This window comes from Myiozetetes cayanensis, unplaced genomic scaffold (assembly GCF_022539395.1).
Source record: "Myiozetetes cayanensis isolate MyiCay16 unplaced genomic scaffold, myiCay2020 scf15, whole genome shotgun sequence".
Classification (NCBI taxonomy): Eukaryota; Metazoa; Chordata; class Aves; order Passeriformes; family Tyrannidae; genus Myiozetetes; species Myiozetetes cayanensis.
Window position 1 is genome coordinate 14,404,605 of NW_026087159.1, and position 21,447 is coordinate 14,426,051.

The following is a 21,447-nucleotide window of genomic DNA, read 5'->3' on the forward strand; positions in this document are numbered from 1 at the left end:
ATCTGGGTGCACTGCACTGCTGTGAAATATCTCACAGCTGCCCCCTTGGCTGGATCCCCTCTAGGTTTGGGGTGGGGACGAGAGCAAGCCCCTGGGGAAGCTTTGTTTGTCCCCTCTAGAGAACAGCCCCAGGACCCCAGCAGCGTGGGTGCAGCTTGCTTTCTCTCCTCCCTGCCTCCGAGGGCCTCGGTGGGGCCGGGCGGGCGATGGGGCTGCGAGGTACCAACAGAGCCGGTCTGTGAAACTTGGCCGCGAGGACAGAGGGAGATTGATGTTTGCTTGGGCGCTCAGCCCTCAGCTGCGGGCTCTGCCCGCCCCTGCACCAGCTGGGGACAAAAGCCCTGGCCCCGGGTGGCACTGCGGGGCTGGCGTAAGCCCCCCAGCACAGCTGGCAGCTCTGTAAGGCTGGCACCGGCCCAGCCAGCAGCCTGCAGGGCCCGAGGGGCCGGGCAGGGAGGTTCATCCGTCAGGAGGCTGCACATGCTCGGGTGTCTGAGCCCCACCGCAGAGCCAGAGCCCCCCTGTCCCCACTGCTGCCTCACCCGGGGTCCTGTCTCCTGGCCAAGCCTGGATGGGGTGGAAAGGGGCTGGGGTGACAATGGGGAGCACCCTACAGAGCTGGGTGGGGAGGGAGAGTGATGGGACATGAGGCTGGGAGCTTGTGGGGGGGCTCCTGCCCATCCCTGCTGGCGTCTCCCACGGGGCAGATAAACGTGATGTCAGAAAAATCACCCGTGGAGGTAATGACATCTGTGACTGATGGCAGCTCAGGGCTCCTGTCCCCTCAGGGTGGTTGTGCCTTGTCCCCCCAACACACTGGGGCCCCGCTGGGAGCAGGAGCTGGCTGCAGGGTTCTTGGCAGAGACAGATCACCAGCGCACCACTGAAAATCCCAGAAAGCTTTATTTGCGTAGGAAGATCGATGCTGTTTAAAAACCCACCACTGCTGGAGGCTGGCGTGGCTGCCCAGTGCCTGTGGGTGCTGCTCAGGCACTGGTACCTCCCCATTGGGCACTGCCTTGGGTGCTGGGGAGCCCAGGGACACCCCTTCCCCTGCCTCCAAACAGGGCCTCCCCAAAAGCAAGTCCATCCTGGACATGGGGTGAGACCCCACAGGGAACCCCACGGTGGGGGAGGCATGCACAGTGGTGGTGATGGGATGGAGCTGGCCCAGCCTGTCCTCGTGGCTCCCTCAGTCCTCTGCTGGGACTGGGGCCAGTTCTCTGCTTGCCCAGCCTGTGAGATGGGTGCTCGTGGCTGAGGACTCTGTGGGGTTCAGGGTGTTGGGTGGGGCAGGGTGATGTTCCCAGTCCGGTGAGGGAAAGGGTGATTCCTGCTTGAGGAGCCAGGCCAGGGGTCATAGCAGGGGTTTCTTCCTGGGTCTGGCTTCAGAAGGCAGTGCCAGCCTCCTGCCCGTGTCCCCCTGCCCCGCAGGGTCCATTCTGCTATGACAGGCGGGTCACCTCTGTGCCATGGGGACACCACAGCCTTCAGGGAAAGGGGAAAATCCTGTTTCCATCCTGCCCTATCTGGAGGACCCTGGGCCTTCTCTGGGTCCCATGGCCGTGGAGGGGGTGGGCTGCAAGCCCCCCAGGCTGACTGTGGGCAGAGGGAAAGCAGAGCATCAACACGTTTCTCTCTGTAGGACCTACATAAATGTCTCCTACTGCTTTTATTTCCTGCTAAGCACGGAGGGTATCCAGGTCTGGAGGGCTGGAAGCCTTACTGAGCTTCTCCTGTCAAGGTTTCAGTTGCTTTCCTGCCCAGTGGAGGAGTAGCAGGGGTGAACATGCCCAGGGGATGCTGCACCCAGGTGCCAGGCTGGGGAACAGGCTGGTTTCCACCTCTGGCTCTCTGCTGGCACTGTGGTGCTGTGGAAACACAGCAGTCTGGGGATGCCACCACTCTGCTCACCCACAAGGATCAGCAAAACTGTCCCCACTGCCTTCATCCTGAAAATCTCCCTTGGAAGAGGGGCTGTGGGCCCTTCCCTGCTGATAGTGCAGTGCTGGCTCTCCAGTGCCCAGTGACTGCCATCTGCAACTGCAGTGGCCATCTGTGCTCCCTCTCCATCAGCAGGACTGGGCTTGCCTGCTGCCTGCCTCAGAGCTGGCACTGCCTTGGAGCAAGCAGAGCCTCCTGTCCAGTGCCCCTGCCACAGTCCTGCCTGCAGCCATGGGCATCATGGGCAGTTCTGAGCTGTGCAGCGAGGGAAGCATCCCTGATCCACTGCTTTGCTGTGCGTTGGAGCTGGCTGGGGGCTGGAGGGGCCCTGTCCACTGCTGGGCTGGGGGCTATGGGGCCATGGACAGCACTCCAGACAGTCCAGCCTTTCCTGCAACCGAGCTCCAGGCTAGAGGAGAGAGAACTGCTGCCCATGGCCCCCAGCTCCGTGATGCAGCCTGGAGAAGCTGCAGCCTAGCCAGGTAGGTGTGGAGGTGGAGAATCTTTTTCTGGAAGGTGATGTTCTTTGGCCACTGTCTGTGCAGCATGCCGAGAGTTCCAGGGGCTCCCCTGTGCCGTCCAGCACTGCATTCCTGGGTACTATTTGTTCCCTATGCCCTGACAGCACAGCATCCCAGGGTTCCTGGGGCTTCCCCAGCAGATCAGCATCCCTGGGTACCTGGGGGTGACACCATGCGGGAAGTAGGAAGGGTCCCTCTCTCCAGCTGACTGTGGGGACCTGTGGTTGTTGATCCCCCTTCTTGGTGCCCTGGGATCCAGTGGGGAATGGGCTACCACATGTCTGTCCAGGCTCTGATGCCCAGCCCAGCTGAGCCGCTGCTCGGGGACAGAGGGAAATGCAGTTCTGGCTGAGCTTGTGTTGCCCGGGCACACTGCAAGGGGGTCAGACACACAGGCAGTCGTACTTTTCCAGGCCTCAGGGCACCAGGTGGATGTCCTCCGAGCGCAGCACTTTGTAAACGACCCAGTAGAAGATATTGAAGACCAGGAAGGTGAAGGGGAAGACGGCTCTGGAGATGGTGTCGATGCGCTTGGCCCGGTCGAGGTAGCGCCTGTGGAGGGCCTCCCCCTCCCTCAGCAGGGCGGCTGGAGGGGGGCTGTACATGCTGGGACCCTCCCCAGCCCCGTCCTTGGGCTGCAGGCAGTGGCCCAGCCCGTAGCCTCGCAGGTAGAAGCGGCTCTCGCGGACGAGCTCTTCCTCCTGGCGAAGGGAAAGGCTGTCAGCCAGGGCGCCTGCGGGTGCTGGGGCTGCAGGGTGAGCAGCTGCTTGTGGCTGCGTGTCCTACCCACCCTGTGGTGCTGGGTGACAGTGCCTGGTGTGAGGCTGGGTGCTTTTTCGGAGAGCCTGGACCATGCAGGCAGGAGCACGGGACCAGCAGTGGCGTGCACAGGGGATGGGGGTGAGTGCTGACCCACGGCCTTCCCATCCAGCACGCTTTAGGGGTGCATCCAAAGACAACCCTGGCCCTGCCAGCCTGACACAGATCCCCCCAGCCTCCTCCCAGCTCCACCATGAGGGCTTGAGAAGCCCAGCTCTTGGGCATGGGGGTGAACTGGTGTGAGGGGGAGGATGGGCATGTGGGGGTGCAGGGATCTCAGGGGTGCAGGCACTGCTGTGGCAGCTGTGTTTGCTGCAGGGTGGAAGTGTGCCTGTGCTGGTGAATAGGAGGGGACAGGCATCTTGCTGGGGCAGAGCCAGGCAAGGATGCAGGAGCCTGGCTACCACCAGAGCTTGCAGGGCTCCCAGGTCCTTCCAAGGACCCAGACCCCCATTTCTCGCCGTGTCTGCTTGGTGGGGGCTGCCTGGTGCAGCAGAGCAGGGAGGCTGAGAGAGCTTGTCTCCTTGCTGAGCTCTCTGCCCTTGCTCACCCTCTCTTGCTGTGCTGGCAGGGGTCTGCAGAGGGGGCAACGTGCCCACAGAGCTGCATCCCCATGATCAAAGGTGCAAAAATGCCATGAAAATCTCCAGTCACAGCCCACTGCCACTGTTCAGGACGCAGCCTTGCTTGCCTCACCATCCCTCAGGTGCTGGCCAGCAGTGCCTGCACTCCTCCCCACCAACACTGTGAGCCACGTGCCTTGGCCTGCTCTGTTATCCTCGGGGAGGCTTGTGTGTGCAAAGATTTGGGGAGGGACAGGCATGTGCAAGCACAGGCTGCACATCTGATGCTTTACTGAGTCCCTGGGCTCATCTGGGCTCATTTGGACTCACTCGGTCTCTGTGGTTCATCTCTCCTTTGCCCTGCCAGTGCTGTACCCGGCTGTGGAGGGTCCCTTCTCCCAGGGACAGTGCCTCTCCCTGTTGCCATGCCCACCCGCAGCCTGGGTGCTGGATCCCAAACGCCATCTCCGACCGGCACTGCCCTCCAGGACACGGAGAGCAGCCCTGCTCGCTGAGCTCAGCTTGGGGCTCTCATGCCCCCCCCTCACGGGGGCTCTCATGCAGAGATTGTGTCCCCTGCCATCCTTATTTAACTCAGCAATCTACAGGCTAAGCAGGATTTTTCAGTCGGAAGAGCAGCAGCGGCTCAAACTGCTGAGATTACTTCTTATTTGCAGTGGAGTTTTATTTCCCTGCCCCAGGCTGAGTGCTGGTGGCTGCCCTGGAGGGGGGAGCCCCCTGTGCCCTGGGAGCCAGCAGCTACTCCCCTGGGAGATGGCAGACTGGTCCTCTCTGCTGGAGGGTCCCTTTGGGCTGGGGCAGCCCCAGGGAGCTTACTGGGGGCCGAGGCTGGTTGTGGGGAGCTCCTGGATTTGGGTGGTCTGTGGGAGGGATTTGCTTTGTTAGGCACAGGAGCTGCGTGCTCTGCTCGGGTCTCTGGCAGAGGAGCATCCCGAGGTGCTCCTGGCTGCACCCAGTGCTGTGTCAGCAGCACCCGGGGTGGCTCTGCAGCCTCCACCTCGGGGAGGTCTGTCCTAAGCTTCTACAGAACCTCCCACTCCCTTCACTGGTCCGGTGGGTGTTGATCTCCAGGGGTTGGTGCTCAGGGGGCTGTGCTGGGGACAGCCAGGAAGCCGTCCTGGCATCCAGAGGTTGATGAAGGTGGAGAGGAGGCAAGGAGAACCAGGCCTGATCTCCCTGGAGCTCCTGCATCTCACCACCCATCCTGGGAGCCTGTCCTGCCCCACACTCCTCCCTAAGCCTCAAGCTGTGAAGTGCCTGTGTGCCCTGAGCAGCTGCTGGAGTGACTGCAGGAGCCCCCAGTGCCTCAAACCTGCCTGCACCGAGGCAGCCAGGCAGGCAGAGAGAGCCCTCACCCTGTCAGAGGGGCGGGCATGGCCTGCAGAGCTGGGCAGCAGCCCAGGAGCAGCCATCAGTCTGCCTCAGCATCACTCAGTCCTCGGCAAAGGGGACTGGTTTACAGAAGGAGAAACTGAGGCACGGAGGGGGGGTGTCTACAAGGGAGATCTGCTCCACTCCCAGCCCTCTCTCAAAACTCTTCTGAGCCCAGGGAGCGGCAGCTCCATCCTATGGGCACATGCTCTGTGCAAATCACTGGTCTGCTTCTTCCACGGGCCCCCCACTGGGGGCTGGCTCCTGGGGGGCTTGTTCTGGGGAGGGGAGGGTGAGCTGCACTGCACGGAGGGGCTGCCGGGGGGTGGTGCTTTACCCGGGAGCTGGAGAGCTGCGAGAGCGTCGCGTAGGTGTGCTCGCTGCTGTGCCGGCTGCTCAGCTGCCGCAGGGACTCCAGGCTGGCCGTCCCGCTGCTCAGGCCCTTTTGGCATCCAGCAGTGTGCACCAAACAGAAACAGGACAGCGGGTGACCCATGGCCCTACCCCGGCCCCGGGGCAGCGGCTCTGGGGGACGGCAGGGACACAGGGGTCTGTGTGTGGGGGAAACCCCCCCAGCAGTGCCCTGGCACCAGGATCTGTCTTCAGCACAGCATTTGGTTGCATAGGCCACTGTCAGCCGGTGTGGTGTGTGTGTGCACTCATGTTTTCTGTAGAGATCTGCTGCCTCACGGTGTGTTTATGGCAAAGAAATCAGAGTGGGGCAGCCACATGCCCACCCCAAGCACCCTGCAGGCCCTGACGCCTGTGTTGATGGGCTGGCGGAGGGGAGGACCATTTCCATGAGTGAGGGACCCTGCCTCTCCACATCTGCAGCCCAGACCTGTCCCTGGGTGCCACCAGGTCCCCTTGGTGCCTCACCACCCTGACACAGCAGTGAGCCCCTGTCACCGCTGAGGCACAGCAAGGAGCCCAGGTTTGGGGCTGCAGGGAAGGGGAAAGGCTGTTTTCCCCCCACCCTCACTGTTTATTTTTCTACTTTTTCAGAGGAAGCAGAGCCTGAGGGTGTCCCCGCAGGAGAAGGGCAGCACCCTAAGCAAGGCCTGGAGCACCCAAGGGTGCTGTGCCCTGCGCTGCTCAGGCAGGCAGGGGGTCCCTGGTGTGCCAGAGGAGCTGGCCAGAAGCCCTGGGCAATGAACACAGCCCAGAGCCGAGCCCTGTGCTGGGGGCTGCTGGAAAGTGGCCCTGCAGCCCTGGGGTGTCCCCTCAGGGGCTGAGGATGGACAGGTGTCAGCGAGAGTGGTGGCAGGGGGGACTCACCATCCTCTGGCGGCGCTGGCGGCGGCGCAGGCGCATGAACTCCTTGTGCTGGCGGGAGACAAAGTTGACGGCTGCGTATTCCAACAAGGCAGCGAAGACGAAGAGCAGGCACACGGCCATCCAGATGTCAATGGCCTTCACGTAGGACACCTGCCAGGGGGAGAGGGGGCTCAGGCACCCACTGGCCCCCACCTCGCTTGTCAAACCCCCCCCCCCCCTCTGTTTTATCCTGCTGCCAAGAGGCACAGGAGCCCTCTCAGCTGGCACACACGGGCCAGAGCTCGCCCAGCCAAGCAGCATCGTGTTCCTCCTCAGCACATGTGGTGTCCCAGCCAGTGAGGCTGCAGAGCTAAGCCTCTGAAAGGCTCCCCCCGCCCCTGGAGCACTGGGGGTGGCAGTGATCACCCCGGGTGCCCAGGCAGGCTGCAGCAGGGGAGCCCAGCACTGACCTTGGGCAGGGAGGCGCGGGAGCCGGCGCTCTGCGTGGTCATGGTGAGCACCGTGGTGATGCCCAAGCCCACCCGGGCTGGTGCTGCATCCATGTTGATCCAGAAGGAGACCCAGGAGAGGATGACAATGAGCAGGCTGGGGATGTACATCTGGATCAGGTAGTAACCCATCTGCCTCTCCAGGTGGAACTTCACCTCAATGCAGGTGAACTTGCCTGTGGGGAAAGACAGCCCTGATGGGTAAGAGGGACCCCTGGGCCAGGATGAGGGGGTGGCAGCAGGATCCTGGGGTGCTCACCTGTGTTATAGTACTTGGTGCAATAGCCCAGGTCCTTCTCATCCCTGAGGATGAACTGTGGAAGTGTCAAGCCCTCTGCCACCTGCACAGCCTCCTGTTCCTCCAGCCACTCAAAGATGAGGTCGTTCATGGTGTAGCCAACTGGAGGGGATGTAGGGAGCCATGGGACGGGGAGGGACATGCACCCTATTCAACCCCACCCTGAACAACTGTGCTTTCCTGCTCACCTCCCTCAGGAGAGGGCAGATGCCAGCTTTTGGGATGGGATGAGATGGGGGGAAGAAGCACAGCTTGAACCCCCCTAGGTACTCACAGCTCTCCAGCTGCATGGTGCATGTCTGGATGTCCATGGGGAAGTTCTTGAGGTCCATGGGGCAGGACAGGATCAGTGTCAGCCTGGAGAAGGCAGAGGAAAGGAGGATGTTGGGGCAGTGAGATGGGAAAAGCTGCTCCATGGAAGGCTCTGCCTCCCCACTCGGGCACTGCCCCAGAGGAGGGGGTTCTACCTAATGCTGTAGAGCACATTGCCATTCTTGAAGATGCGCAGCAGCTTGTTGTCGGTGGTGACCTCGTGGAAATTGGCCCCTTTCTCGTTGGCAAAGAACAGGTCTGGCTTCCAGATGGAGTCGAGCATGGAGGGTCGAGGTCGAGGGAGTCGTCGGGGTACTCGCGGTAGGCCAGGCGGGGGTCGTTCCACTGCTGCCGCAGGAACACGTTCACCCGGTAGTCCTGGACAGAGGGCACCCGTCAGCTGGGACCACCCCCTGCTGCCCAGGAAGGGGAGGAAGAATGGATGGAGGAGGAGGTGGAAGGGGCTCCCCCCACTGAGGCTCAGCCCTGCAGTTGCCTCCTGCCTGCAGCTAACAGTGCACGGGGCAGGGGCAGCTCTGGAGCCTTTCCATGCTGTTGGCAGCCCGGAGAAATTAAAAAGACAAAGCCACAGCAGCTGAGAGGAGGAGGAGAAGGAGGAAGACCAGTAACTGCAGCTCGCAGCACTCTGCATATGACTCTGTGGCCCTGTTGATAGGATGGTTGATTGTATTATGGCTTTGCAGAAGCACAAATGGTAAATTTTTAGCCCTGGGGCTTCCTCAGAGGTGTTCCTCATGTACCCAAGGAGGCTGGGGATGGCAGGAAGCTGCTTACAGCTGCCTCGCTGTGACCTTCTGGGGGTCTTTCTCCCAGCTCAGGAACAGGGAGTGTGACCCACACAGACAAGCTTGGGTTAAAAAAAATCACAGCCATGTGCTATGGCTTTGCATGTCCCCCCCTTGGTGCCAGGGAAGGGCCCCCTGTCATAGGACCACTGTAAGTGTGGCCATGGGCTCGGGCACTGGGACCCACACGCTGCTGGGCACAGCCACAGCCACAGCCACAGCCAGCCCCGAGGCACTGGGGGAGGAGCCCGTCCCACTGGCAAAACCCTCACCATGGTGGTCTCGGTGACGGAGCCAAAGCTGTTGATGAAGATGTTGCACGTCACGTTGACGGGTGGACCTGGAAAAGAGCGTGAAGCCTCCTCTTGCCGCTGGCTGCTGAGACACGGGCACCGCGACACAGCTCCTGCGTGTGCTGCGTGCATCAGTGCACACGAGCGTGCCCCTGCCTGCTGGGGCCACCCCCGGGGGTGTGGGGGTGAACCCCAGCACACCCTGCAAGCGCTGCAGCCGCCCGTGCTGTCAGACAGAGCGGGCACACACAGAGCGGCCGTGACGGCAGGAGCAGCCGGGACTCGGGGGAGGGTGTTGGGGTCAGGGTCCTGCCCCCAGAGCCCATTCCCTGGGTCGGGGCAGCCATGAGCATGGATGGCTGCCAGGCTTGGGGACCCTCACATCCCGTCTTACCTTTGAAGTTGGGTCGAATTCGGGCGTCATACCCTGATGTTCGTCCCATAAGCTTGTCCAGGAAATCAGAGGGTGACATGGGCTGGGGTGAGCTTCGGGAAGCAGCTTTAGTCTCCTCCCTCCCTGAGACCAGCCTGCGGGGCAGAGGAGGCAGGTTATCTGCCTGCCAGCACCAGGGGTCTGCAGGCACGTCCTGGCACCCCGTGGGGACTGCCAGCTGCCAGGGCAAGCAGCTGTGCCTGCACTGCATCTGCTCCACCGCCAAGTCCCCGCACTGACCCCGGGACCCCTTCCTTCTGCTCTGATCCCTGTGGCTTTTCCCCTCACCTGCCACAGTCTGAGTGTCATACATCCCTTGGCACAGTGTGGGTGCCTCCCTGCTCCAGGGCTGCCATGGGGACAGGGCACAGCAGGCCATGCCTTGTGCTCTGTGCTGGTGCTGGAGAGGGAGGCTCCATCCAAGCAGGGAGGCTCCTTCCCAGGCTCCATCACCATCTCCAGCTGGAGCTGCTGAGCAAACAATCGTACCCTGCCTGGCACAGAGGCATGGCCTGGTGGGGGCTCGGGGGACACAACAGCCCTGTCAGAGCCGAGGACTGGCCTGGTGAGAGTGAGGAGGTGTCTGGAGCACAGCTGAGGTTGTGACACCTCGTCAGGGGCCAAGGCGAGGCGGCAGGAGAGGAGCAGCAGAGCCCACCTCCTCACCAGCCATGCTGACATGAGCTCTCCCACGCAGCGCTCCCAACGATGATGGAGATTTATTTAAGCTGACTTTAGAGGGGATATTTTTGTGAATGCATCTTAGCCTGCCAGCTTCTCTGCTTCCGTCAGTCTGTAATGATAATTTCAAGGAACAATGCGAGAGATGTTCGCTCACCACACTGCCAGGCATGTGGCTGTGATGGAGAGGAATTAGCCAGGGATCTCTGGACACAAAATGAGCTTTGAGCATGTTGCTGGTGCTGCTGCATGCTGCCTTGTAACTCCACCAGGTCCGTGCCCAGGTGGGTCTCCCTCCTAGTTGAAGCTACAACACCATTATCACAAGAAGAGGACGATGTTGGGAGCTGGGAACTCTGGGGTCCTTTGTCCTACCTGCTTGTTCCTACCCCTTTTCAAGGGAGTGAGGTTCATCCTAGAGGGGCTTGTGTGCATCCTTGCCAGCTAGAAATGGCCACAGCAGCTGACCCAAAATTTTCCAGCAGGGCTGGATATCTCCTTAACTGGAGAAGAGCAGCAGAGAGCACCTGAGACGTGTCCAGACCAAGAGCAAAAGGCTGGGAGAAATTCCCCGCCCAGGAGCTGCACTGGCAAGGTGTGGTGCCTTTGGGAGGAGGACTCCAAGAGGACAGGGTAGAAAGGATTTAAGTCAGGCCCTGCCTGCCACATAGCTCTGAACCGCTGGCACTGCCTGCCCTGGGGGCCTCTGCCACAGGATCCAGGCGCTGCAGGGAGCTCAGCGTCTCTGGGGAGCGAGTGGGTGGTAGGGCTGGAAAATGCTAACATCTGCCTAAAAATGCCCCCCTCCCACCCCTCCACCCCGAGACAAGCAGTTTCTTGCGTGTGAAGCAATACCATTCCACCCCTCCCTGCCACAAATGTTGCGGTTCCCTCCCCTGCCGTGCTGCTCCAGCCACTGGCCGGGTGGTGGGAGGGACAGTGGGGCAGGGAGCAGGCTCAGTCCAGGAGCACTGCAGCCCCCTAAACCCCTCCCTGCCTGGCCCGCTCTCCCCGGCATCCCACCCCATCCCAGACAGCACCCGAGGTGCACAGAGATGGAAAAAGGCACATGGGGGCTTTAGATTTTCCACCCAAGTGGGCCAAGAGTTGTTCCTGCACCCGTGGGACCTGGGGCACCAACCCACTGGGCCAGGTGACCAGGGGCTGGGTCAGGGGCTGTCCTGAGCTCTCCTACCCCTGCACATCATGAGCCTGGAGAGGGTCTGGACATAGTAGGGGCTTTGCAGCACCAGAGAAGGAGCTGCCTGGACTATCCCCTGGCTCAGCTCACCCTTTCTCCCGCTGGGGCAAGACTCCCCAGCTGGCCCGAGGCCATGGGGACATTCAGGGACCCAGCACTGGGGCAGGGACTGCTGGGGAGAGGCAGAGAGCCTGGCTGTGTGTGTAGGGGGGCTTGATGGGAAAGGTTTGGTGGGTCCTCCAGGATGCTGGGTCAGGGTCCTGGGGAATAGGGGGGTGAGGTCAGATTCGGGGGAGCTCCAGTGGCCCGTGGGGCGGTCCAGATAGGGGCTGGGAGCGTTCTGGCAAGGGGGATCATGCTCTGGAGGGAGGTCCGGATCGGGGGTCGGGGTATGGGTCCCGGGGCTCCTTCAGGTCAGGGAGGGGATGCCCAGGTCCCGCAGGACAAATCTGTCTCTGGGAGGGGTGATACCCAGGTCCCGGAGGGGAATCGTGGCTCCCGCGGGTTGGGGATGCCGAGGGAGCGGCACGGAGAGCCCCGGTGCCCGCAGCCCCGCCAGCACCCGAGCACCCGCGCCGTGCGCTCACCTGAGCGGGCCGCGCCGGGGCAGGAGGCAGCCGAGGAGGAGGAGGAGGAGGAAGGCGAGGGCACCGGCCCGGAGCGCGCCCATCCCGCCGCAGCCCGCAGCCCCGCCGCCCCGGGCGCACGGGCATGACCCGGCCGGCGGCGGAGCCGTCCCCGCTCCCGCTGCCGCCGCTCCGGGGCCGCTGCCGCCGCCGCTGCCGCCGCCCCCAGCCCGGTCCCGCTCCTCATAGTCCGGGCGCCCGCCGCGGGGTGGGCGCCGGGCGGCTGCGGGCCCCGGGAGCCGGGCGGAGCCTCGCCCGCCGCGGAGGGAGGAGGCGGGAGCGGCGGTGTGGGGGCTCCGGCCCCGTGCCCGCCTCCTCCCCGTCCCCTCGGGGCCCGCAGCCCTGCCCAGGCTCTCCGGGAACTCCGTGGGGGCTCCGCGGGCGGGGCGGGAGGGACCCTTGGGGTTTGGGAAGGGGCGCACCGGTGTCGGGGTCGGGGGATGTGCGGGTGTGCTGGGGTCGAGGGATGCGGTGGGGTTTAGGGATGTGGGAGGGCTGATGGCTCTGCGAGGGGCGCTCCGAGGACGAGAAGCGCGCTGGGATCAGCGGACGTGCCGCGCTGAGGGATGTGCTGGGATCGAGGGCTGTGCGGGCGCTGAGGGATGTCCCAGAGGTGCTGCCCGTCGGATGGAAAGGGAGCGGCTGGGAAAAGCCGGGCTCCTAAATCCTTCCACTTGGCCTCGGGGCCGCAGCTCGGGGCCGGCCCGTGGGCAGGCAGGGTTCCCAGGACCCGGGGGGCTCAGCCCTCCCGCTGAGACCCCCGCACTTGCCTTTCCCAGAGGTTCAGCACGTGGACCATCGTGTCCCTCGGTAGGGGCAGAACACAAGATGGACAGTCATGTCTGCGTGGTGCGGGAGATGCAGCGGCTGCCAGGGAGAGGGAAACCAAGGCAGAGGGAGGGGAGATGCTTGTTAACCCGGGCGGCAGAGGCAGGGCTGGGACTCGGGCTGCTCGGCTGCCTTTGCCCTGTCCCCCGGGGTCACCCAGCCAAGCCTCTGGTCCTAGGCAATCTGATTAATTTGCAAGGAAGTAAATAGTATTAAAAAAAGATTCAAGTGCAGAATAAATTATTCCCGGAGGATATGTCAGTCAGGTTTCTGTTCACTCTACTGTGGTTGGCTCATCTCGTTTATTTATATTAATTGCAGCCTGATAATGGCTCGGAGCTGCTGTACAGCAGTTGCTGCAGGGGTCCACAGAGGAGGATCTCAGTGGAGGAGGAGGAGGAGAGCATGGTGCCCCTGTGCCTGCTCTCCCCAGGGCAAGTGAGGAGCTGCACAGGATTTTGAGAGCTCCCCGATGGATTTGCTGTAGGGAGGCAACAGGAGTGAGGGCTGGCTGTGAGAAGCTGAGCCTGGGGTGCCTTGTGGGCAGCGGGCATTTGGCTGTGAGGCAGCATGCAGGAGCCCTCATCCCTGGCTCTCCCTGCACCAGGAGCTGGGAGAAGTCTCCTCTGATTACTGTCGATATTAATGTTTATGGGGCCACGGTGCTGGGAGGCGCAAGGAACAATCTGGAGCCCCGGGGCACAGAGCAAGCACTCACTGTGTGACAGCTCCTCTTCCACGGACTGTCCGAGCTAAACGGACCTGACACTGCCGGGAGGAGGGGAGCCAGTGCATTCTCTCTGCTCCCTGGGGAAACTGAGGCACTGGCACGGTGTGCCTGCATCAGCCAAGGGGCCTGGGAATGGGCAGAGTGGCTGTGGAGCCAGCGGGGCAGGTGAGCATGAGCATGGGCTCTAAAGATAACCAGCCACGAGCCACACACTCTGCGGTCAGCAGAGCCCTGGCAGAGATAACAACACCCTTGGAGAAGCTGGTGAAGCCAGTGTGGCTCCCTGATGGGTAGGACTGTGGGAGATGGTGCAGCCATAGCCGTCCTGCCCACCTTGCAGCTCTGCAGGCAGCCTGCACTGCCAGGAGTGAAGCAGTGCTGAAAATAAGCTCTAAGAAAATGAAGGCAGCGAGGATCCCATCAGGCAGGCAAAGGCGGTGCTGATTTGTTGCTGGCTGTGTTGGGGGGATGGAGCAGGAGCTGCAAAAGCAGAGCCCAGCTGTGCCCAGGGGATCCCAGGCACTGCGCCTCATCCCGGCCAGGAGATTTTTGGGAGTGACAAGAATAGTTTTCTTCCCGTGTTCCTCAAATCAGAGCATTGAGGTGAGTTTTCTGTAAGCAGCAGAGATGCCAGCCAGCAGGCAGTTGTCAGCTCTGGGCTGCTGGAGACAGGCATCCACCACCAGGTTGTCCTGTGGCTGTTCTTCCCAGCGGCAGCAAGACCAGGCAAGGGACATGGGACAAGGACCATGCCCTGACTCTGGGTGTGGGTGATTCAACCCCTCCGAGGTTTGGGTTTTTTTCCAGAGAAAAGGTTGAGCTGCTAAAGCTCGATTTTGGGATGAACCTGTAAGATCTATTTTGTGCCATTTGTGTTGAGGGGTGAGTGAGAGGGAGGACAGAGGGCAAAGGAGCGCACTTTGCTCCTTCCTGGGCTCCCCCAGCAGCAGCAGCATGCCAGGATCCAGGGACCAGGACACTGCTGCCCACGCTGCTCCTTGGCCTGTCCTTTGGAGTGAGCACAGAGATTTGCCTCTGCTCTGGAAGCCAGGAAAACCTGAAGCATCAGGAGGGACAGAAGCTCCAGGTGGGCACAGGTTTGTGGTGGGGTTTAAGCAACCTGCTCCACCTCCCCTCCAGCAGGCTTGGAGGGCAGAGGGCTCTGGGGAGGGTTTGATAGCAGCTTAGAGGCAGCTCCCATTTGGGGGGCATCACTTGTTCTGCAACTTTGAGCCCCAGACACGGTGAAGGGCTGGCACAGGATAGGACAGGACAGAATAACAACTCTGCAATTCATCAGGCACAGAGGCAGATGTTCTGGGAGATTCTACTTATTGTAATTGGAGAGCACCACACAGCAGGCACCTCCATCCTGTCTCCTAATTTTCTCCTGCTTTCCTTCCCCTCTCCCAAGGCTCCCAGCCAACCCAGTCACCTTTGGACATCCTCCTGCCTCTTTTGCCCCAGGACTGGGATTTTCTTTTGCAGAAACCAAGGTGTGAAACAGAGCTGCTGAGTGCAGAGGGCTCTGCCAGCCAGCCAGCATGCAAGTGCTGCTGCGTGCTTCTTCTCTGGACCAATTGCTTAAATGCTTAATGAGCCCTGGGGACCAAAACGCTCCTTGTGAAAGATTCAAGGCCTCTGTGCCTTCAGTTTAGGGCTATGTCAGCTCTCCTTTCCTTTTTTAATCCCCTGAGCAGTGCAAGGAAGGGAAAGCAGACACAGCCTCATCACTGTTTCCAAGGAAAACCTCACGAGCCTGCGTTCAGGGCAGCCCCTCGGCCCTGGGGTGGACATGGTGACAGAGTCCCCCAAAGCAAACATTCTGAGGGGTTTAATGGGGTGTGAAATGAATGCTGGGGAGAACACACTCTCATGGGTGGCTGTGCATTGCCCTCAGCCCGCGGCTCCCCGTGGCGTGAGCGCAGCTTGGGTGCTCTGTTCTCGTGCAATGTCACATTCCTCCGGTTTTCCAGTGTCATGCTGGTCCCTGTCTTTCCCTGGAGAAGCTGCATAATGGGCTGTGGGGCTTTCCTTTCCCAGCAGGAGCATAAATCATCTCATGGCAATAAATGAGTGACTAAGGGCTGAATAACTGTAGTGGGGCTTTGGTGGGGGGACTGAGGCCCCACTGGCAGCAGAGCACGGGCAGAGAGTCCAACTTCCCCCACACATCTCAGCAGGGCAAGCGGGCACTGGGTCGGATGTAACCACCAGAGGGACAGGGCAGGATGTCCCCTTCAGTGGCTCTGGAATTTCATGGGAATTTGCTGGGGGAATTTGGGGCTGCTCTGAGGAGAAGGTGTCACCACGGCATGGGAGGAGGGGACAGGTGGCACTGGGGAGCCCGTTGGGTGCTCGGTGCTTCTGCAGCAGTGCCAGCAGGACCCACTGCCTCACCGAGCTGGGCAGGGTGACCCAGAGGGGACTGCAAGGTGAACGGAGACGTCGGTCCCAACTCCAGCTAATGTGGCTCTCTGATTTTGTGGCACTTTTCCAGGCTAAAAATACCCCGATGTTGGTGCAGCATGGGGTGGGCTCTGTGTGCAGCGGCTGTGAAGGGATGTGCTGTGCTGAGTGACTGGCCAAGGGCAGCTGGCCAAGGGCTGGGTGGCCCTGCCAGTGGCCGTGGGCTGGCCCTCCTGCTCCCTGAGCAGCCAGGCACAGAGGTCACCTCTTCTCTCCTCTCACTCCCAGATGACCTGGCACCTCTCTCCAGGGCTGTGCCAGATGCAGCCACTCAGCCAGTGTTCCCCAAAATACTGAGTGGGGCCAAAGCATCCCCAGGGACCTCTCTGAGCTGTATTTCTGCCCAGCACTGGGTCCCTTGCTGATCCCACAGGGTCACTGGCTCATCTGGGTGCTCCTTGGGGTAGGTCTGGCCCATCTGGGGACCAGCCTGGGGGTGGGATGCTGAGGCAGGGCTCATTTTCCTAACGAGGTGCAGAGAGCCCTGAGGAGCTCAGCCCATCTCTGTGGCTGTGGGGCTGCTGGATGTGCTGAGGAAAATGTGTCCCCAGACCCTCCATCCAGCTGTCGGGGTGTGCTGCTGGGCTGAGAGGGCCTTCGCCTGTCCCTGTGTACCTGAGCTGCTGGGGAGCTGGATTTGGGACACGTGAGGGGGTGGCTGGAGGGGACTGGGTTGGCAGGGCTCTCCTAAGCTTGGAGGCAATCCCAGTGTGACAGCATCCAGCTGTGCCAGCCCCATCCAGCTTCACAACCCTCCTGGACACGGGAAGGCAGCTCAGCCCACTCTGCTCCAAGGAAATGGGCAGGATCTGGCCCTGGGTCCTCCTCTGCATCCACAACAGGACTTTTCAGAGTGGTCCACAAGGATTCGATCCCCTGTGCCATGGTGCAGCCAAGGGGTGTTTTATGCCCATGGGGACTGCTGTGACAGAGGCCACGTGGGCAGAGTGCAGATGCCATCGGGGCCAGATGCTGTGCCGGGAGGGAGTTGGAGGGCAGCTGAAGGGGACAAGGACGCACTGCAGCAGCAGCTGGTGGCCATGTGCTGCCTTGGGGAGCTCTGCTGTGCTCTGCTGAGCTGATCAGCTCCTGCACAAAGGCTGCCTGAGCCTGGCCCAGCATCCTGGAGCCCTTGGGTGCCCTTCTCTGCAGCCTGGGAGGTGTTTCAGGTGTTGCTCTCCTGAAAGCTCTCCACGAAAAGAGCTTGTTCTTCTAAACCACCCAGTCATCAGTAGGTGCTTATCCTCATGTGTCTAACATATTTCTGATATTTTATGGCAAATTCTCAAGGAAATATTTTGTGTACATCCTTCCCATCACATCTGACCAGGGGACTGCCTGAAGATATGGCATAGATAGTCCTAACTTGCCTTTCCCTACCCATGGGCTGCAGACCTTGTATTTCCAGGCACTGATGGCTCTCTGCTTTGGGCAAACTACGTGGATCGTATTTGCAGATAGAGCAACAAGCACAGAGGGAACTGCAGACAGAGGGAAGGCTGGAGCAATGGTACTGACTGATCCTGTGCCCTTGGCAAGCCAGCAGGATGAACAGGGAGATTTAATTTAGATAAGTGTCAAGCAAGACTCTTGGGGACAGCAGCAAAACTTGGCGCAGATTCCAAACCCCTCAGTGGGCACCTCGCTCCCCCAGGCCTGACCCCTGCTCTGGTTGCCTCCAGCATTTCCAGTGACTCTGGAAAAAATACTGCATTTTGACACTGCAAGAGCTTTGGACCCCTGACCTCTGCCTGCCTGAGCCCCCTCACCCCTGCAGCTCTTTGCCCTTCCTGAGCACGGGCAGGAGAGGAGCTGCTGGGCCAGATCGATGCCTCAAACAGTGCTGGGCTAAGGGGTGGCAGGTGGGGAAGCTGGGACAGTGTCAGCGTGGTCCCCAAGTCTCCTCCCCTTTTGGGGTACCCAGCTCTGTGCATCCTCGGTCACAGTTGCCATGGTGATGCTCATCTCTCCCTGCGGCAGAACTGCTGGGGTTTGATGAGCTCCATTCACTGCTCTGGCTCCCACAGCTCTCCTGCCCTCAGCCCCAGCAGCCTCCAAGCAGGAGGGCAAAAGGAGATCACTGGGAGCAGGTTGTGGGGTGTTACCTGCAGGCTGTCTGCCTCAGAGTGGGATTTCTTTTTTTTTTGTTTTCTTCAACTAAAGACCCCCAGGAGGGACAAGTCTAGAAAAGAAAATGTTACACATCTGCAGCATCAGGCAGGAAGCACAGGGGAGAAGGAATAAGAAACCAGGCCCCCTGCCCTGTGCCCCCTGCTCTGTGTCCCTGCTGCTTCCCCCCTCCAGCCCCAGCATGGCCACTGTGGTGGGAGATGGAGGATTTAATTAGATGGCAAATCCTCCCACTGCTGCACAGATGCAAACAGCAGCAGGTCAGGCAGCTGCAGTTCCAGGGGGAATCTTGGCTGTGGGAGTCAGTGTGTGGAGCTGCCATGAAGGAACCTTCATCCCATGGAGCTGGTAGATGTCTTGGTCCTGCCATGGGGTTTGCTCTCCAGGATATGCCTCAGCATGCCCTCCATGGCTTGGGCACACAGAGTTGTGGCAGAAATGCCACCCTGGGGGCTCTTATTGCTGTCCTGCTGTTCAGCCCGGGCATCACCTTCCCACTTGCTCATCCTTTACAGAGCCCACTCCAGCTTCACAGGGGCACATAGAAACAGTGATCCTGGGCTGTATTTGCTGTTCTCATATACCACCCACTCCAAGGAGGCAGAATGGCATTTGTCTTTCCCTTTCAGGATTTTCTGAAAAGTAAATGAGAACAGTTCAAGAATATGACCCTGTGAATGGCAGAGCGAGAGGGTAATGAACAGCTCTGAGAACATCAGAGTGAGGCATCTGTTTACCCACCAGTAGGAAGAAAATCAAGGAGAAAAGCAGTGGATGTGAAAGGCAAATCTGCTGGAAAAGCAGCCAGGGGAAATCACCTTCTCCACAAACCTGTAATTAGTCTGAGGGGCTCGCTGCACTTGTAGGCTTGGTGGGAATTTGGGGAGGAAATTAGAAACCAGAATAAGAAAGTCGCTTGTACCATTGTATTATCCCTAATTTCTGCAGTAAATAACGGGGATGTTTGGTGGGTAAAAAGAGCAGTAAGCAGGCAGAAAGCCTTCCAGTGCCTGGGCTGCCTCTCACCTCATCTGGGCCCTGAGTTCTGTTGCCAGCAGATGCCTGAGCCCCTCATTTTCCCCTGGCACAGGCACAGCCTGCACCCCTGCACCCACCTGGGCAGCACAGCCTGTGGAAGATGTGGAGGCACAGCAGAACAGAGCACAGATATCTGCTCATCACCTCTAAAGGATGACTTGGGTTAGAGGTGGACTCATCTCGGGTGTCATCCCAGCTGGCCAGCACCTCCCTCTGTGGTGCCAGCTAAACTCCAGCAACAGACACAGACAGGAGGTGAGTGCTGGTGCCAGGCGGGAGGCTCTGCCTCCAGGTTATCCAGCAGGGTGTTGCACTGCCTCCAACCCTGCTTGTTGGGGGTCCTGAGAGCCCTGGAGCACCCCTGGAGGTCTCAGGGTGCGGGGTCTCACTGCTGCCAAACCCCACACTCAAGGCTGGTACCCTTTGCCCAGCCCTTGGCTGAGCCTCACAAGGGTTTCACCTGCTCCTCTCCTGAACAGCCCCTGCCCTTCTTGCGTTATCCTGCAACACTGGCCTGTCTGTCTGTCCTTCAGCATGCCTCCCCTGTCCTCTGACAGCCTCTTCTACCAGCTTTTTTTTTTTTTTTAATTTAATTTTTATTAGCACATTTTGCAGCCTTGCAGCAACCCAGGAATACAAATAGGACAGTGAGTACAGCCAGGCCCGGGCAGCGGGAGAGGGGCTGGCTCTGGTGGGAGTCCTTGGCACCCCTGGGGAGGAGGCAGCTGGCCAGATGCTGCCAGTGCTGCCACAACCTTCCCGTGGTCATCAGGGTCCCCCCAGGCCACACTATGACCTGAGAAATTCTTGAAGTGACCTTAAAACACTCATTCTCGACATCATCTCCCCTTGGGTTGGATGGGGCTGCCTGGGAAAACAGGAGGTTTTGCATGGCAGGAGATTCCCTGGCTGCTGGGGAGAGCAGAGCCAGGGCAAGTCTCGGGTTCCCCAGCCAGGGTGTTTTTACCCTGCTGGTGGGTGAACCAGGGCAGCGAGCTGGGTCGAGAAGGACTGTTAAAATCAGCAGCAGAGAATCAGAAATTCAGCCTGACCGGGGGAGCGGTTGCCTAAAAATAGCAGCAAGGTTCTCAGCTGTCACAAGATACACTGGGATTTCTCCTGCTGACAGATGGATAATGGATAAGGGCACTGCACGTGCCGTTTGCTGGTGCCTCTCGGGTGTCCTGGGGCTGTGCCTGCATTTTGGGGGAGCAGGGTGGAGGCGCTTTCCGTGCTCTGCAGAGTCAGCACACACTGATTTTGACCACTGTGCATCTTTGAAAACCCAGCCCCATGCCCTGGGGAGTGCAGAAAATGAGCCTGTGGGGGTTGTTAAGCAAAGAAATCAATTAGTGGGGAAAACAAATCCTCCCTGAAACTGCAGGAAACCCCTTTCTCCCAGCTGGCTCCTCTGCAGTCTCTCTGCTGCCTCCTGGCTCACCCCAGGGAGGGTCACCCACATGCCCAGTGTGTGCCAGGGGGGCCAGGACAAGCAGGAGGATGTTCAGAGTGATGGGACAAGTGTGACAGTGGTGATTACGGATGAGGTGGCTGCCTATGGGGACAGGGACAGGGAGGATGCTTTGGTCCTCTGTCCCACGTGCTGCTTCTTTGCCCTAAAGCAGTGGAGTGGCACGGGTCAGTGGTGTCTGTGTGGCTCTCCCTTTGCCATGGATGTCACCTGCTTGTCCCCCCAGTCCCAAGCTTGCTTTCCCCCTGGCCCAGGGGAACCCGAGTCTGAGCTGCAGTGGAGAAGAGGACCAAGGAGAGAAGCACACAAACACTCCAGAGAGGCTGTTCCACACAGGGTTTGTAATTAGAGATGTGTGTGTGTTCCTCCCAATACCTCATTTTGGTGCAGCCCATTGCGGTGTCTCAGCGCAGATTTTGTGTGGCTGGGGGAGGAAAACCTTCTCCAAGCTTTGCCCATGTCAGCCCCCTGCTGACACCTCCCAAGGGGCACCGTGGCTGTCCCAGGGTCTGCCCTCAGTTGCTCTGGGGGGTGATGTGGCAGTTTTGGGCACAACTGGCCGCTGCCCAAGGGTCAGAACGAATCGCAAGGTGATCCGCACTGATTTATAAGCATGTTTATTTTTACCAGCCTGGAATGTCCCTCTCCTGGCTGGCAAACAGGGATGTGTCCTCCCTTCCCCACCTGAGAACCAGCAGTGTTTTCTCTGGCAGGGGAAACGCACGCTTGTGCACAGAGGGGTCTCAGCAGAGCATCCCACAGGCTCTCCTGCTGAAATGCAAAGGGAAAGGGGTGCAAGAAGGCCCTTCCAACACCCCCGTGGCCCACAGGTTCCCCCAGGGCTCTGGCCCCCTGTGGTGTGGGCACGGGGCAGTGTTTGGGGTGCGCTGTTGGCTGTCCCCCCCCAGCTCCTCGTGCAGGGTACCCGCCATACTGGCAGGGGAAGGGCCACTCCAACCACTTTCCTGCACATTTTCTTCTCCCTCAAGCCTTAGAAATCCAGGGAATGGATTTCCCCCTTTTCCCTGTTTTGCAGCTCTGCTCTGGAGCATCCGTGGAGCACTGCCAGGAGGTGGCTGGTCACTGCTGCCAGCAGGTGATGCCTGTGGCAGGGCCAAGGGTTTTC

At 60.3% G+C, this 21,447-nt stretch overlaps 1 protein-coding gene across 1 annotated transcript; it reads right to left on the reverse strand.

The window, feature by feature from the left end:
- Positions 1–884: 884 nt before the first annotated feature.
- On the reverse strand, positions 885–11,776 carry LOC126637315 (glycine receptor subunit alpha-4-like). Its single transcript, XM_050310484.1, is given in 10 exon segments — positions 885–3,166; positions 6,518–6,667; positions 6,967–7,181; positions 7,265–7,405; positions 7,578–7,660; positions 7,771–7,900; positions 7,903–7,993; positions 8,694–8,761; positions 9,109–9,242; positions 11,617–11,776. Coding segments are annotated over 10 exon segments (1,380 nt in total). The 5' UTR covers positions 11,700–11,776; the 3' UTR covers positions 885–2,881.
- Positions 11,777–21,447: the final 9,671 nt, after the last annotated feature.